The sequence below is a fragment of the Entelurus aequoreus genome, linkage group LG27, assembly GCF_033978785.1.
Source record: "Entelurus aequoreus isolate RoL-2023_Sb linkage group LG27, RoL_Eaeq_v1.1, whole genome shotgun sequence".
NCBI classification, from domain to species: Eukaryota; Metazoa; Chordata; class Actinopteri; order Syngnathiformes; family Syngnathidae; genus Entelurus; species Entelurus aequoreus.
The window spans coordinates 11,336,838-11,352,299 of NC_084757.1; the positions used below are offsets into that span (position 1 = coordinate 11,336,838).

The following is a 15,462-nucleotide window of genomic DNA, read 5'->3' on the forward strand; positions in this document are numbered from 1 at the left end:
TTAGTGGTCAATTGTACGGAATATGTACTTCACTGTGCAACCTACTAATAAAAGTCCCAATCAATCAATCAAATTGAGTTTTCCAAAATTATTTTAAAGATTGAAAGTTGCCATCAAACCCACGCCTATGGACAGCGCATCCCGTGCGAGTTCCTTACCTTGCGCATGTCCCTCATCTCCGTCTGCATTTTGTGGATCTGGTACCCCCCGAAGCCCAGCGCCGCAAACACCAGCACAAACAAGAGCAGCATGACCATGGCGAGCCCGGGGATGGCGCCCGCGTAGCCGCCGCCTGCCCTCCGACCCCTCGGCCTTTCCCGGGCAGGCGGGAAGGACCAGCAGGGAACCAAACCTGGAAGCAGGTCGGATCCGTGGTGCTGATGGTGCTGAAACTGACCTCCATCCACAGCCAACATTTGTGGGAAGGGATAACTCTGGTCATTGCTCATGGTGCTGCTCCAACTGCCATGTACTCTATGTGTGTGTGTGTGTGTGTGTGTGTGTGTGCTCGCATGCAAGGGGGTGTACACTCTAGTGTGAACACCTCCAACCACAGGTTCCTCCCACGCGCACACGCGACGGCCTGCACGGACGTCATCAATGCAAGCTTCATGCAGCCACCGCACGACACAACCCGGGTAGAAACACCGACGACGCCTTCATTCGGACGACAAACTCACATTTCGAACCGTTTCTTAACCATGGGGCCCCGGGGGGGTCCCCCGTTTCTCAGCTGTGGCCCGTTACGGAGGGCCCTCGTGCAGCCACTGACACAATCAACCACCGTGTCAGCGTTGACCTCTGTTCCTTGGGTGTACATCTACACTGCAGTGCAAGCTGTACGCTGACTACTCTAAAGTGTGAGGTGGGACCAGGAAGGCTTCTTGGAAGGGTCAAACGTGTACAAACCCCAAAAGCAGTGAAGTTGTCACGTTGTGTAAATGCGGGGGGTGTATATTGTAGCGTCCCGGAAGAGTTAGTGCTGCAAGGGGTTCTGGGTATTTGTTGTGTTGTGTTTATGTTGTGTTACGGTGCGGATGTTCTCCCGAAATGTGTTTTGTCATTCTTGCTTGGTGTGGGTTCACAGTGTGGCGCATATTTGTAACTGTGTTAAAGTTGTTTATACGGCCACCCTCAGTGTGACCTGTATGGTTGTTGATCAAGTATGCTTTGCATTCACTTATGTGTGTGTAATAAGGATACTTGCCAACCCTCCCGTATTCAGCGCCTCTCCCGACAACCTCCCGGCAGAGATTTTCTCCCGACAAACTCCCGGTATTCAGCCGGAGCTGGAGGCCACGACCCCTCCAGCTCAATGCGGACCTGAGGCTGAGTGGGGACAGCCTGTTCCCACGTCCGCTTTCCCACAATATAAACAGCTTGCCTAACGAATTCAAACGAATGGAAACAAGAATTTCAGTTCATCCAGGACAGTTCGAAGGGGAAGGTGTATGTTGCCTGTAAATATGTAGAACAGACTTCTCCATTGGACACGGTGGCCGAAATGATATACTCATCATGAACGGAGAAGTTAAACAGGACAATACTGCCATCTAATGGACAGCCACCGGAACACTGAAATTCAAGTATTTCTTTTATGTAAATAAAATAAATATATATATATATATATATATATATATATATATATATAGCTAGAATTCACTGAAATTCAAGTATTTCATACATATATATATATATATATATATATGAATTATATATGAAATACTCGAGTTGGTGAATTCTAGCTGTAAATAACCACGCCCCCAACCACGCCCCCTCCACCCAACCCCCCAACCCACCCCCTACCTCCCGATATTGGAGGTCTCAAGGTTGGCAAGTATGGTAATAAGCTGCATATATTATGTGACTGGGCCGGCACGCTGTTTGTATGGAGGAAAAGCGGACGTGACGGCAGGTTGTAGAGGACGCTGAAGGCAGTGCCTTTAAGGCACGCCCCCAATATTGTTGTCCGGGTGGAAATCGGGAGAAATTCGGGAGAATGGTTGCCCCTCCGTACAGCGGCGTTTTAAAAAGTCATTAATTTTACTTACTTTTTGAAATCTCATTGCATTTTAAAGCATTTATCGGCCGATATTATCGGACATCTCTACTTTTCAACCTGTATTCAAGTGAATAGACTGCAAAGACGAGATATTTAACGTTCGAACTGGAAAACTTGTTAGGATCCGCTGCTCGGATCACAGTTTGTTTACTTTTTAGTGTCACGTGTGTTTTCAGCACCTTGTGTTTGTTTCGGTTGCCATGACGGCAGATTGTGCTCAGCTGCCTCTGGTTAGTGTTCGAGACGCTCACATGTTGTCCGGGCACTAATCAGAGGGCTATTTAGTCTTTGCCCTGGCCTCACTCGGCCTGGCTTGCTAATTTGCTTATATGCAACACTTAACGACACTTCGATTCCTGCTAGCTTTCACGCTAAGCTATTTTTACTTGCTAGCTCCCACGCTAGTCCCTTTGTTTTTGTTTTCCGGGCTATGAGCATGTTTTTGTTGTTCCTATCTGATTTATTTGCTTAAATAAATACTTGTCCTACCTGCACGCTGTGTCCGAAGCCGTTTGCATCCCTGGGAGAACGACCACGCACCACGATGCGTCCAGGTCGTTACAAAACTTTTGTTATTTTTTGCAAATATTAGCTCATTTGGAATTTGATGTCTGCGGCGTGTTTCAAAAAAGCTGGCACAAGTGGCAAAAAAGACTGAGAAAGTTGAGGCATGCTCATCAAACGCTTATTTGGAACATCCCACAGGTGAACAGGCTAATTGGGAACAGGTGGGTGCCATGATTGGGTATAAAAGCAGCTTCCATGAAATGCTCAGTCATTCACAAACAAGGACGGGGCGAGGGTCACCACTTTGTCAACAAATGCGTGAGAAAATTGTCCAACAGTTTAAGAACAAACATTTCTCAACCAGCTATTGCAAGGAATTTAGGGATGTCACCATCTACGCTCCGTAATATCATCAAAAGGTTCAGAAAATCTGGAGAAATCACTGCAGGTAAGCAGCCTTCGATTCCGGTACTGCATCAAAAACTGACATCAGTGTGTAAGGGATATCACCAGGAACACTTCAGAAAACCACTGTCAGTAAACTGAGGAGACAAATTTTTGAAGCTTCTCGGGTGGAATTCTTTCCCATTCTTGCTTTATGTACAGCTTAAGTTGTTCAACAGTCCGGGGGTCTCCGTTGTGCTATTTTAGGGTTCATAATGCGCCACACATTTTCAATGGGAGACAGGTCTGGACTACAGGCAGGCCAGTCTAGTACCCGCACTCTTTTACTACGAAGCCACGCTGTTGTAACACGTGGCTTGGCATTGTCTTGCTGAAATAAGCAGGGGCGTCCATGGTAACGTTGCTTGGATGGCAACATATGTTGCTCCAAAACCTGTATGTACCCTTCAGCATTAATGGCGCCTTCACAGATGTGTAAGTTACCCATGCCTTGGGCACTAATACACCCCCATACCATCACAGATACTGGCTTTTACACTTTGCGCCTATAACAATCCGGATGGTTCTTTTCCTCTTTGGTCCGGAGGACACGACGTCCACAGTTTCCAAAAAAAATTTGAAATGTGGACTCGTCAGACCACAGAACACTTTTCCACTTTGCATCAGTCCATCTTAGATGATCTCGGGCCCAGCGAAGCCGACGGCGTTTCTGGGTGTTGTTGATAAACGGTTTTCGCCTTGCATAGGAGAGTTTTAACCTGCACTTACAGATGTAGCGACCAACTGTAGTTACTGACAGTGGGTTTTTGAAGTGTTCCTGAGCCCATGTGGTGATATCCTTTACACACTGATGTCGCTTGTTGATGCAGTACAGCCTGAGGGATCGAAGGTCACGGGCTTAGCTGCTTATGTGCAGTGATTTCTCCAGATTCTCTGAACCCGTTGATGATATTACAGAGCGTAGATGGTGAAATCCCTAAATTCCTTGCAATAGCTGGTTGACAAAGGTTTTTCTTAAACTGTTCAACAATTTGTTGACAAAGTGGTGACCCTCGCCCCATCCTTGTTTGTGAATGACTGAGCATTTCATGGAAGCTGCTTTTATACCCAATCATGGCACCCACCTGTTCCCAATTTGCCTGCACACCTGTGGGATGTTCCAAATAAGTGTTTGATGAGCATTCCTCAACTTTATCAGTATTTATTGCCACCTTTCCCAACTTCTTTGTCACGTGTTGCTGGCATCAAATTCTAAAGTTAATGATTATTTGCAAAAAAAAAAAAAAAGTTTATCAGTTTGAACCTCAAATATGTTGTCTTTGTAGCATATTCAACTGAATATGGGTTGAAAAGGATTTGCAAATCATTGTATTCCGTTTATATTTACATCTAACACAATTTCCCAACTCATATGGAAACGGGGTTTGTATATGGTTTCAAATATATGAGGGTTGTACTCACTTGTTTATGAAATACTGCAATACCGCTGGTTTTACTACGTGGGGGGGTCAGGAAGCAGACCCACACTTAAGTCATCTTATTCCAAAAAAAGGAGTAATGACTCACTGTCCTACTTTTAAACAACATTTTCCTTTTAACCCAGATTCTTTCTCTAAGCTCTTGCGCGCGCCTCTAGTTTGTTCCCCTTTTCTGTCTCTAATATGAATATGTGTCAAGCGGTGATATTTCAGCTCTCCTGAGCGGTGGCAAGACGGTGCAGCCACATTAAAAAAAGGTCGTGCAGACAACCGGGAGAGTCACTCTGCTCACTTCAGCACCAGGTCCTTTGCAGGCCGACTTGAAAAAAATCTCACCCAAACCACTTGACAGTTCTTGGAAGGCACTTTTAGGGGGAAATGTTCCAGAAGACGCCTTAGCCTTCTCAATCCAACTCATCATCATTTCATCACTCGATAATAACACCCACCCTCAAAAAAAGTACACAGTAAAAACGCGTCCAGAGTTGTACTTCATTCAACTTAATTTTGTCAACTGGTTTTCGTATTGCAAATTAACTTTCATATTGTCAAAATATGTTTGTTTTTTGTAACTATTTTTGTGTTCTTTGAAACATTCACACAAAATTGCTTTTCTTGAATCTCCGCATAAATAGATTTCTATTAAATTCAATGTGGCTTTGTAACGAAAATGTGTGACGTCATCACGTCGCAGGAGACGAGAGCGAGAGACACAAATTAAATACTAAATTCAAACAGTCTGTGTTGTGTTACTGTGTTACTTAGTCAAGTACTACATTTACACTGAGGCTTGTTGGTTATTTTTGACTCGAGGGCCACATTGAGAAAAAAAATGTGTCTGGGGGCCGTTACATATATACATATATATATATATATATATATATATATATATATATATATATATATATATATATATATATATATATATATATATATATATATACATATATATATATATATATATATATATATATATATATACACACACATACATGCATATATATATATATATATATATATATATATATATATATATATATATATATATATATATATATATACACACACATACATGCATATATATATATATATATATATATATATATACACATACATACATACATATATATGCATATGTACACATACATACATAATACATATATATAATATATATATGTATATATATATAATAATATATATATAATATATATATATATATATATATATATATATATATATATATATATATATATGTATATATATATAATAATATATATATAATATATATACCGGTATATATAATAATATATATATATATATATATACATACACACTATATTGGGAACATATAAAGGGTAGGGTTACTAATAAGCAATAATTCTGAGGTTATTGAGGGAAGACTCTTAGTTAATGGCTTACTGGTTGTATAATAAGGCCATGCAGAATAAGGCATTAATGAGTACTTAATAATGACTAATTAAGAGCCAATATGTTACTAATTTGCATGTTAATAAGCAACTAATTAATGGTGAATATGTGTTCCCCATACTAAAGTGTTACCATATATATATATATATATATATATATATATATATCAGTAAATGTAAAAAAACCCAAATTATTATAATTTAAAAATGAAGACATATATATATACGCACTATATATGACATTGATATATATATATATATATATATATACACATTACACACATCACATTATTAACTGTATCCACTCGGCAACTATTGCACCCGTCACCTAGGGGTGGCCCCCACATCTGCGGTCCCTTCCAAAAAATCTCGTTCTTCACATCGGGCTGAATTTTTTCTTGTCCTGATGTGGGACCTGCGAGGATGTTGTGGCTTGTGCAGCCCTTTGAGACATTTGTGATTGAGGGTTATGTACAGTAAGTCAACTTTGATTGATTGATGATATACCATATATATGTGTATGTAAAGCACTTAGGCATGGAGACTGTTTCTACAAACATTTGTGAAAGAATGGGCCGCTCTCAGTGATTTCCAGCGTGGAACTGTCATAGGATGCCACCTGTGCAACAAATCCCGTCGTGAAATTTCCTCGCTCCTAAATATTCCAAAGTCAACTTTATTATAAGAAAAGTGAAGAGTTGGGGAACAACAGCAACTCAGCCACCAAGTGGTAGGCCACGTAAACCGACAGAGAGGGGTCAGCGGATGCTGAAGCGCATAGTGCAAAGACTTTCTACACAGTCAGTTGCTACAGAGCTCCAGACTTCATGTGACCTTCCAATTAGCCCACGTACAGTACGCAGAGAGCTTCATGGAATGGGTTTCCATGGCCGAGCAGCAGCATCTAAGCCATACATCACCAAGTCCAATGCAAAGCGTGGGATGAGCATTCCTCAACTTTATCAGTCTTTTTTGCCACTTGTGCCAGCTTTTTTGAAACATGTTGCAGGCATCAAATTCCAAATGAGCTAATATTTGCAAAAAATAACAAAGTTTACCAGTTCGAACATTAAATATCTTGTCTTTGCAGTCTATTCAATTGAATATAAGTTGAAAAGGATTTGCAAATCATTGTATTCTGTTTTTATTTACCATTTACACAACGTGCCAACTTCACTGGTTTTGGGGTTTGTAGTTTTTAGCGCTTCCATAGCGAGTCTACTGACAGACATAAGTTCGAACTATACGCTACTTTGTATTAGAAATGGCGACAGCGGAGGATGCATGTTTTATAAATATTTCCGCCTTGCTTCCGTGGTTTGCGTTCACATTTCCGGGATCTATGCAGACTTTAAACACGCACACAAAAAAGTAGGTTTTGCAAAATAGCGCCCCTCAGGACCGTTGTAGTCCCAGTTGTGCAGAAATATTATATTTTAAATTATTTATATTACTATTAAAAAAAAAAGAAATTCACACTTGAGTGGTGTCCCTTGGGTTTCAGTCCTGGAACGCATTTGATTAACCCTCTGATAAATGTCACATGATCCACAGGAAGTTGCATTACTCCCATCCCCCTAAAATTAACTCATTAATTTCTGTATTTAAGAACATTTCAGCTATAATTAGGGATGATACTCGAAACCGGTTTTCCCGGTTGTTCGATAAGAAAAGAACCGAGTCTTTGGACTCGAATCCCTATTTGAGAACCGGTACCCGTTATCGAGACCACTATAGTAAAGAAAAAGAGTTGGTTCTTTATTCGAATCCCTCGGAACGAATCCCGTCCCGACCAGAAATGCCCCTTGAGACATCACAAGAATTGACGTCACGTAGCTCAGTCATTAGGCACAGATAGGGAAAGCAGGAAAAACAATGGAAAAATAAAGTTCAAAACAATATAATCCAATTAATAACTTTACTGAGAGATTTGAGCAGGGTACAAACACATGACGAACACTTTTACGACCCACCGGAAACATAGCAACCAGGCTAGCAACGCACCTCCTTTACGGCAGCTGTCGCAACGTTCTTAAAGCAACCGCAGCACATACATACATATATATACAACATATCTCCCTTTTTTAACTTTTGTTTTTCTTTCCTTGTAAACGTTACAAAATCACACTGTATATGTGTTGTCCGTCTAATTATAAATAATGCAGACGAGGCGTGTTGGCTGAGTTCTTGACGTTTACTTTCACGGCGTGCTCATAACCTCATTCTTAGCTGCCGGGTGGCGACATGCAACAACACTTTTCGGGGCTACCGCGCATGCTCGTCACTCCCGTTGCATGCTGGGTAGTGTAGTTGTTATATTCCCTAGCTCAGTGTTTTTCAACCTTTTTTGAGCCAAGGCACATTGTTTGCGTTGAAAAAATCCGGAGGCACGCCACCAGCAGAAATCATAAAAAAACAAAACTCAGTTGATAGTAAAAAGTCGTTGTCGCAGTTGTTGGATATGAATTTAAAGCATAACCAAGCATGCATCAATATAGCTCTTGTCTCAAATTAGGTGTACTGTCACCACCTGTCACATCACGCCATGACTTATTTGGAGTTTTTTATGTTTTCCTGTGTGTAGTGTTTTAGTTCTTGTCTTGCGCTCCTATTTTGGTGGCCTTTTTGTCTTTTTTTGGTATTTTCCAGCAGCAGTTTCATGTCTTCCTTTGAGCGATATTACCCGGATCTACTTTGTTTTAGCGATCAAGAATATTTCAGTTGTTTTTATCCTTCTTTGTGTGGACATTGTTATGTCATGTTCGGATGTACATTCGGATGCTGTCTTTGCTCCACAGTAAGTCTTTGCTGTTGTCCAGCATTCTGTTTTTGTTTACTTTGTAGCCAGTTTCGTTCTGCAAAGCCTTCTCTAAGTTTACTGCCTTTTCTTAGGGGCACTTACCTTTTGTTTATTTTTGGTTTAAGCATTAGACACATTTTTACCTGCACGCTGCCTCCCGCTGTTTCCGACATCTACAAAGCAATTAGCTACAGGCTGATATGGAAGAGTATTACATGGTTATGCTGCCGAGCTCTAGACAGCACCGACACTCAACAACAACACATCATTTGCAGACTATAATTACTGGTTTGCAAAAAATATTTTTAACCCAAATAGGTGAAATTAGATAATCTTCCACGGCACACCAGACTGTATCTCACAGCACACTAGTGTGCCGCGGCACAGTGGTTGAAAAACACTTCCCTAGCTCATAACATCACATCTTTCCCCCTATAAAGAAATAATGTCAACTCAATAAAGTGTATTTCTTTTTTTAGCTTTAACTTTTCATTTTTTTAGCATTGTAACCACATTTGCAAACAACTTTTCTCTTCATAGAATTTTCTTTCAATAAAGAAATAAAGTGCAAAAATGTCAAAGCATCATAACAAACAGTTATGTCAAATAGCAGCAGAAGTGCACTTTTTGGAGAGCTGTATTATTTCCAGTTTTGTGCCCAAGGGACTGATTTTATTTAACACTATATTATTATTTATACACCTATAGTGATCACAGAGACAGGTTGTTTTTGTGATACTGTATATATTTGTTTTTCTGAAAAATCCCACTTAAAATACTTTGGGTAACAACAGTCAATATTTATTTTTTTATTTAATTTTTTTAGGGGGGTAACAGTCAATATTTATTTATTTATTATATTTTATTTTTTTCTTATATAATAAAAGTGAGCTTTTGTTAAACCAAATATTGTGTGTTTTTTTCCATATACAACAACCTATCTGGACTCGATAAGAGAATCGATAAGGAATCGGTTCGATAAGAGGATTCGATAATAGGCTCGAACTCGATAATTTCTTATCAAACATCATCCCTAGCTATAATGTTATCCAGTTATTTGTTTTAATGTGTTTTTTGTTCAAAAAGGATGAATCCCTATGATGTCATTTAAGTCAGCTGTACTGTATGTGACCAAAACACACTTTTTCCTCAATGAATACTAGAAAAAAGTAAAATATTTTAGTCCAATACGTTTAATCCACTTCTCCCTATCCAGTTTTATCAAGGTTAGCATCACTTCCATGCACAAAACAGAGCAAAACGTCCAAAAAAAAGGAAACAAGCCAGGAATGTCCAAAGCACGTTCTACAATGTTAATACCACAAAGCTCACATGTTTTTTATATACAGAATGATATAACTTCTTAGCAAAATGTATACTTTTTTCGCCAAAGGAAAAATATCAAAGTGGCACATGCATATTTGGCTATGAGATAGGTTTGCAACTGTGCTCTAAAAACAAAGTTTGAAGGGCTGACACTGCCACCACAATTACTCAATAACCCCCAGCTTACAGGAAAGCTAATTTCCTCTGCAGCGTTGTGGTCTTTAAAGCTTCACATCTAAGAGTGTCTAACAGTCCATCTGAAAGGATTCGTCTTCTTCTTCAGATGGTTTGCCTTGTGACCCACCTGGTGACCTATTTAGTCATTTTGGGGGGCCCAACATGTTACCAACGACCCTATGAGCTGCATGTCAAAGCAGTGTCAGTCACACTTTTGTTGTAGTTTTTTTAAAATATAACACTAAACAACATTTTATAAAGTATTTTTGTTGGATCGCTTGGTTATCGTTCACATTTGAACCGTTTGTTCAGTTCAGTTTATTAAAAATCAAACGACGGGAGAAAAATACAAATAAAACCGTCAACATAACATTGAAGTAAGATATGAATGAGAAGGAGAAGAAAGAAGTTAAAAACTTAAACTATTTGTCTTCTATTCTCACAAGTACAAAACCCTAAACCAGTGAAGTTGTCACGTTGTGTAAATGGTAGGGATGTCCGATACTGGCTTTTTGCCAATATCCGATATGCCGATATTGTCCAACTCTTTAATTACCGATACCGATATCAACCGATACCGATATCAACCGATATATACAGTCGTGGAATTAACACATTATTATGCCTAATTTGGACAACCAGGTATGGTGAAGATAAGGTACTTTTTAAAAAAATGAATCAAATAAAATAAGATAAATAAATTAAAAACATTTTCTTGAATAAAAAAGGAAGTAAAACAATATAAAAACAGTTACCGTAATTTCCGGACTATAAGCCGCTACTTTTTCCCCTCGTTCTGGTCCCTGCGGCTTATACAAGGGTGCGGCTTATTTACGGCCTGTTCTTCTCCGACACCGACGAAGAGGATTTCGGTGGTTTTAGTACGCAGGAGGAAGACGATGACACAATGATTAAAGACTGACTTTTCATATACCGGTAGGCTGGCTATTTTGATAACGTACAGGTGAGCACTTTGTATTACTTTGCACCGTTGTATTATTTGTACTCTGCACGAATGCTGTTCGCCATGTCAAAGATGTGAAAGTTTGATTGAATGATTGAAAGATTTATTGTTAATAAATGGGACGCTTTGCGTTCCCAAACAGTCCTCTCTGTCCCGACAATCCCCTCCGTGGTAGCAGGAACCCCTATATACTACGGTAATTACACATCAAAACCCTGCGGCTTATAGTCGGGTGCGGCTTATATATGGAGCAATCTGTATGTTCCCCTAAATTTAGCTGGTGCGGCTTATAGTCAGGTGCGGCTTATAGTCCGGAAATTACGGTACATAGAAACTAGTAATTAATGAAAAGTTGTAAAATTAACTGTTAAAGGTTAGTATTATTAGTGGACCAGCAGCACGCACAATCATGTGTGCTTACGGACTGTATCCCTTGCAGACAGTATTGATATATATTGATATATAATGTAGGAAGCAGAATATTAATAACAGAAAGAAACAACCCTTTTGTGTGAATGAGTGTAAATGGGGGAGGGAGGTTTTTTGGGTTGGTGCACTAATTGTAAGTGTATCTTGTGTTTTTTATGTGGATTTAATAAAAAAACAACAAAAAAACGATACTGATAATAAAAAAACCGATACCGATAATTTCCGATATTACATTTTAACGCATTTATCGGCCGATAATATCGGCAGACCGATATTATCGGACATCTCTAGTAAATGGTAAATAAAAACAGAATACAATGATTTGCAAATCCTTTTCAACTTATATTCAATTGAATAGACTGCAAAGACAAGATGGTAAACTTTGTTATTTTTTGCAAATATTAGCTCATTTGGAATTTGATGCCTGCAACATGTTTCAAAAAAGCTGGCACAAGTGGCAAAAAAAGACTGACAAAATTGAGGAATGCTCATCAAACACTTATTTGGAACATCCCACAGGTGAACGGGCTAATTGGGAACAGGTGGGTGCCATGATTGGGTATAAAAGCAGCTTCCATGAAATGCTCAGTCATTCACAAACAAGGACGGGGCGAGGGTCACCACTTTGTCAACAAATGCTTGAGCAAATTGTCCAACAGTTTAAGAACAGCATTTCTCAACCAGCTATTGCAAGGAATTTAGGGATTTCACCATCCACGGTCCGTAATATCATCAAAAGGTTCAGAGAATCTGGAGACATCACTGCATGTAAGCGGCAAGGCCGAAAAGCAACATTGAATGTCTGTGACCTTCGATCCCTCAAGCGGTACTGCATCAAAAAGCGACATCGGTGTGTAAAGGATATCACCACATGGGCTCAGGAACACTTCCGAAAACCACTGTCAGTAACTCCAGTTGGTTGCTACATCTGTAAGTGCAAGGTAAAACTCTACTATGCAAAGCCAAAGCCATTGATCAACAACACCCAGAAACGCCGCCGGCTTTACTGGGCCCGAGCTCATTTAAGATGGACTGATGCAAAGTGGAAAAGTGTTCTGTGGTCTGACGAGTCCACATTTCAAATTGTTTTTGGAAACTGTGGACGTCGTGTCCTTGGGAACAAAGAGTAGAAGAACCATCCGGATTGTTCAAGGCGCAGAGTTGAAAAGCCAGCATGTGTGATGGTATGGGGGTGTATTAGTGCCCAAAGCATGGGTAACTTACACATGTGTGAAGGCACCATTAATGCTGAAAGGTACATACAGGTTTTGGAGCAACATATGTTGCCATCCAAGCAACGTTATCATGGACGCCCCTGCTTATTTCAGCAAGACAATGCCAAGCCACGTGTTACAACAGCGTGGCTTCGTAGTAAAAGAGCGCGGGTACTAGACTGGCCTGCCTGTAGTCCAGACCTGTCTCCCATTGAAAATGTGTGATGCATTATGAAGCCTAAAATACCACAAAGGACTGTTGAACAACTTAAGCTGTACATCAAGCAAGAATGGGAAAGAATTCCACCTGAAAAGCTTCCAAAATTGGTCTCCTCAGTTCCCAAACATTTACTGAGTGTAGTTAAAAGGAAAGGCCATGTAACACAGTGGTAAAAATGCCCCTGCGCCAACTGTTTTGCAATGTGTTGCTGCCATTAAATTCCAAGTTAATGATTATTTGCAAAAAAAAATGAAGTTTCTCAGTTTGAACATTAAATATCTTGTCTTTGCAGTCTATTCAATTGAATATAAGTTGAAAAGGATTTGCAAATCATTGTATTGTCTTTTTATTTACCATTTACACAATGTGCCAACTTAACTGGTTTTGGCTTTTGTAGAATAAACTTCCAAGGAGCAGGGAAGCAAGGAAGCAGCAGACCACTCGATGATGTCAACATAGGCACACCCGGAAGTGATCACGGCGCCGCTGCACATACCGTATTTTTCGGACTATAAGTCGCAGGGTGCGACTTATACTCAGGAGCGACTTATGTGTGAAATTATTAACACATTAGCGTCAAATATCAAATAATATTATTCAGCTCATTCACGTAAGAGACTAGACGTATAAGATTTCATAGGATTTAGCGATTAGGAGTGACAGATTGTTTGGTAAACGTATAGCATGTTCTATATGTTATAGTTATTTGAATGACTCTTACCATAATATGTTACGTTAACATACCAGGCACATTCTCAGTTGGTTATTTATGCCTCATATAACGTACACTTATTCAGCCTGTTGTTCACTATTCTTTATTTATTTTAAATTGCCTTTCAAATGTCTATTCTTGGTGTTGGCTTTTATCAAATATATTTCCCCCAAAAATGCGACTTATATATGTTTTTTTCCTCCTTTATTATGCATTCTCGTCCGGTGCGACTTATACTCCGAAAAATACGGTAGTTGGTTTGCGTCAGCGCTTAAAATAACAAATATCACTAATACTTGGCTAATATTCAAGTCATGAAATGTAAACTGAGTATTGTTGGCGCTTTTGGAATGGTTATTTATCAGATTTTATGGGCGGAATAGAGGACCTCTCATTGGCGCCGCTGTAAGCGGACTTTTATTTACCTTTATTTATTATTTAAAATGCATTTTTTAAAAATCCATCCGTTGTCATGCCTTTTATAATGATTGTGAACGAGAGGCAAAATTCTCCAAAAAGCGCAGATTCCCCCTAAAAGGTGTCAAAAACAAACCAAAAAAACACTTTTTTTATTTCTTTATTAATCGTGATTCTTATTTGTAACGATTCTTAATTGATTAAAAAATATATACACTACCGTTCAAAAGTTTGGGGTCACCCAAACAATTTTGTGGAATAGCCTTCATTTCTAAGAACAAGAATAGACTGTCGAGTTTCAGATGAAAGTTCTCTTTTTCTGGCCATTTTGAGCGTTTAATTGACCCCACAAATGTGATGCTCCAGAAACTCAATCTGCTCAAAAGAAGGTCAGTTTTGTAGCTTCTGTAACGAGCTAAACTGTTTTCAGATGTGTGAACATGATTGCACAAGGGTTTTCTAATCATCAATTAGCCTTCTGAGCCAATGAGAAAACACATTGTACCATTAGAACACTGGAGTGATAGTTGCTGGAAATGGGCCTCTATACACCTATGTAGATATTGCACCAAAAAACAGACATTTGCAGCTAGAATAGTCATTTACCACATTAGCAATGTATAGAGTGTATTTCTTTAAAGTTAAGACTAGTTTAAAGTTATCTTCATTGAAAAGTACAGTGCTTTTCCTTCAAAAATAAGGACATTTCAATGTGACCCTAAACTTTTGAACGGTAGTGTATATATATATATATATATAAAAAAAAGGGTTCTGTCCAGCCACTCAAACGACAAAAATTGTCGATATAGATGCTGTACAGATTTAGTTTAGAATAGAATAGAATATAATAGAAAGTACTTTATTGATCCCTGGGGGAAATTCAGCACCACAGTTCGCTCACAATAGACAATAATTAGAAATTAGATTAGAAAAATTTGAAAAAAAAAGGTGTGGAATACTTCTCTTGCCTTACTTTTTGATTGATTGAAATTGATTGAAACTTGTATTAGTAGATTGCACAGTACAGTACATATTCCGTACAATTGACCACTAAATGGTAACACCCGGATAAGTTTTTCAACTTGTTTAAGTTGGGGTCCACGTTAATGAATTCATGGTACTTGTATTTGACTTTATTGAATGTTTGGGTAGAATTGTATTAAACACAACCACTTTTCTTATAAGTTAAATAGAAATGTATCAGAACTGTTTATCTATTTTATGGAGGAAGATAGTTAATCCAAGAACTGGCACCCAATGTTATTTAAAAAAGTATTCATTTTGAATCGAGAATATGAACTTGAAGTGCCATCCTATGGAATTG

At 39.0% G+C, this 15,462-nt stretch overlaps 1 protein-coding gene across 2 annotated transcripts in view; it reads right to left on the bottom strand.

Moving 5' to 3' along the window:
• The window catches only part of faslg (Fas ligand (TNF superfamily, member 6)), a 40,831-nt gene that overhangs the window by 15,802 nt on the left and 9,567 nt on the right, over window positions 1–15,462 (bottom strand). The window contains exon 1 of one of the 2 annotated variants that reach the window (XM_062039445.1): window positions 155–449. The exons of the other annotated variant lie outside the window; for it this stretch is intronic. Within the exon in view, the coding sequence (XP_061895429.1) occupies window positions 155–449 (295 nt within the window). Of the gene's footprint in view, window positions 1–154; window positions 450–15,462 lie in introns of those variants that run through there. 2 annotated transcript variants of the gene reach the window in all.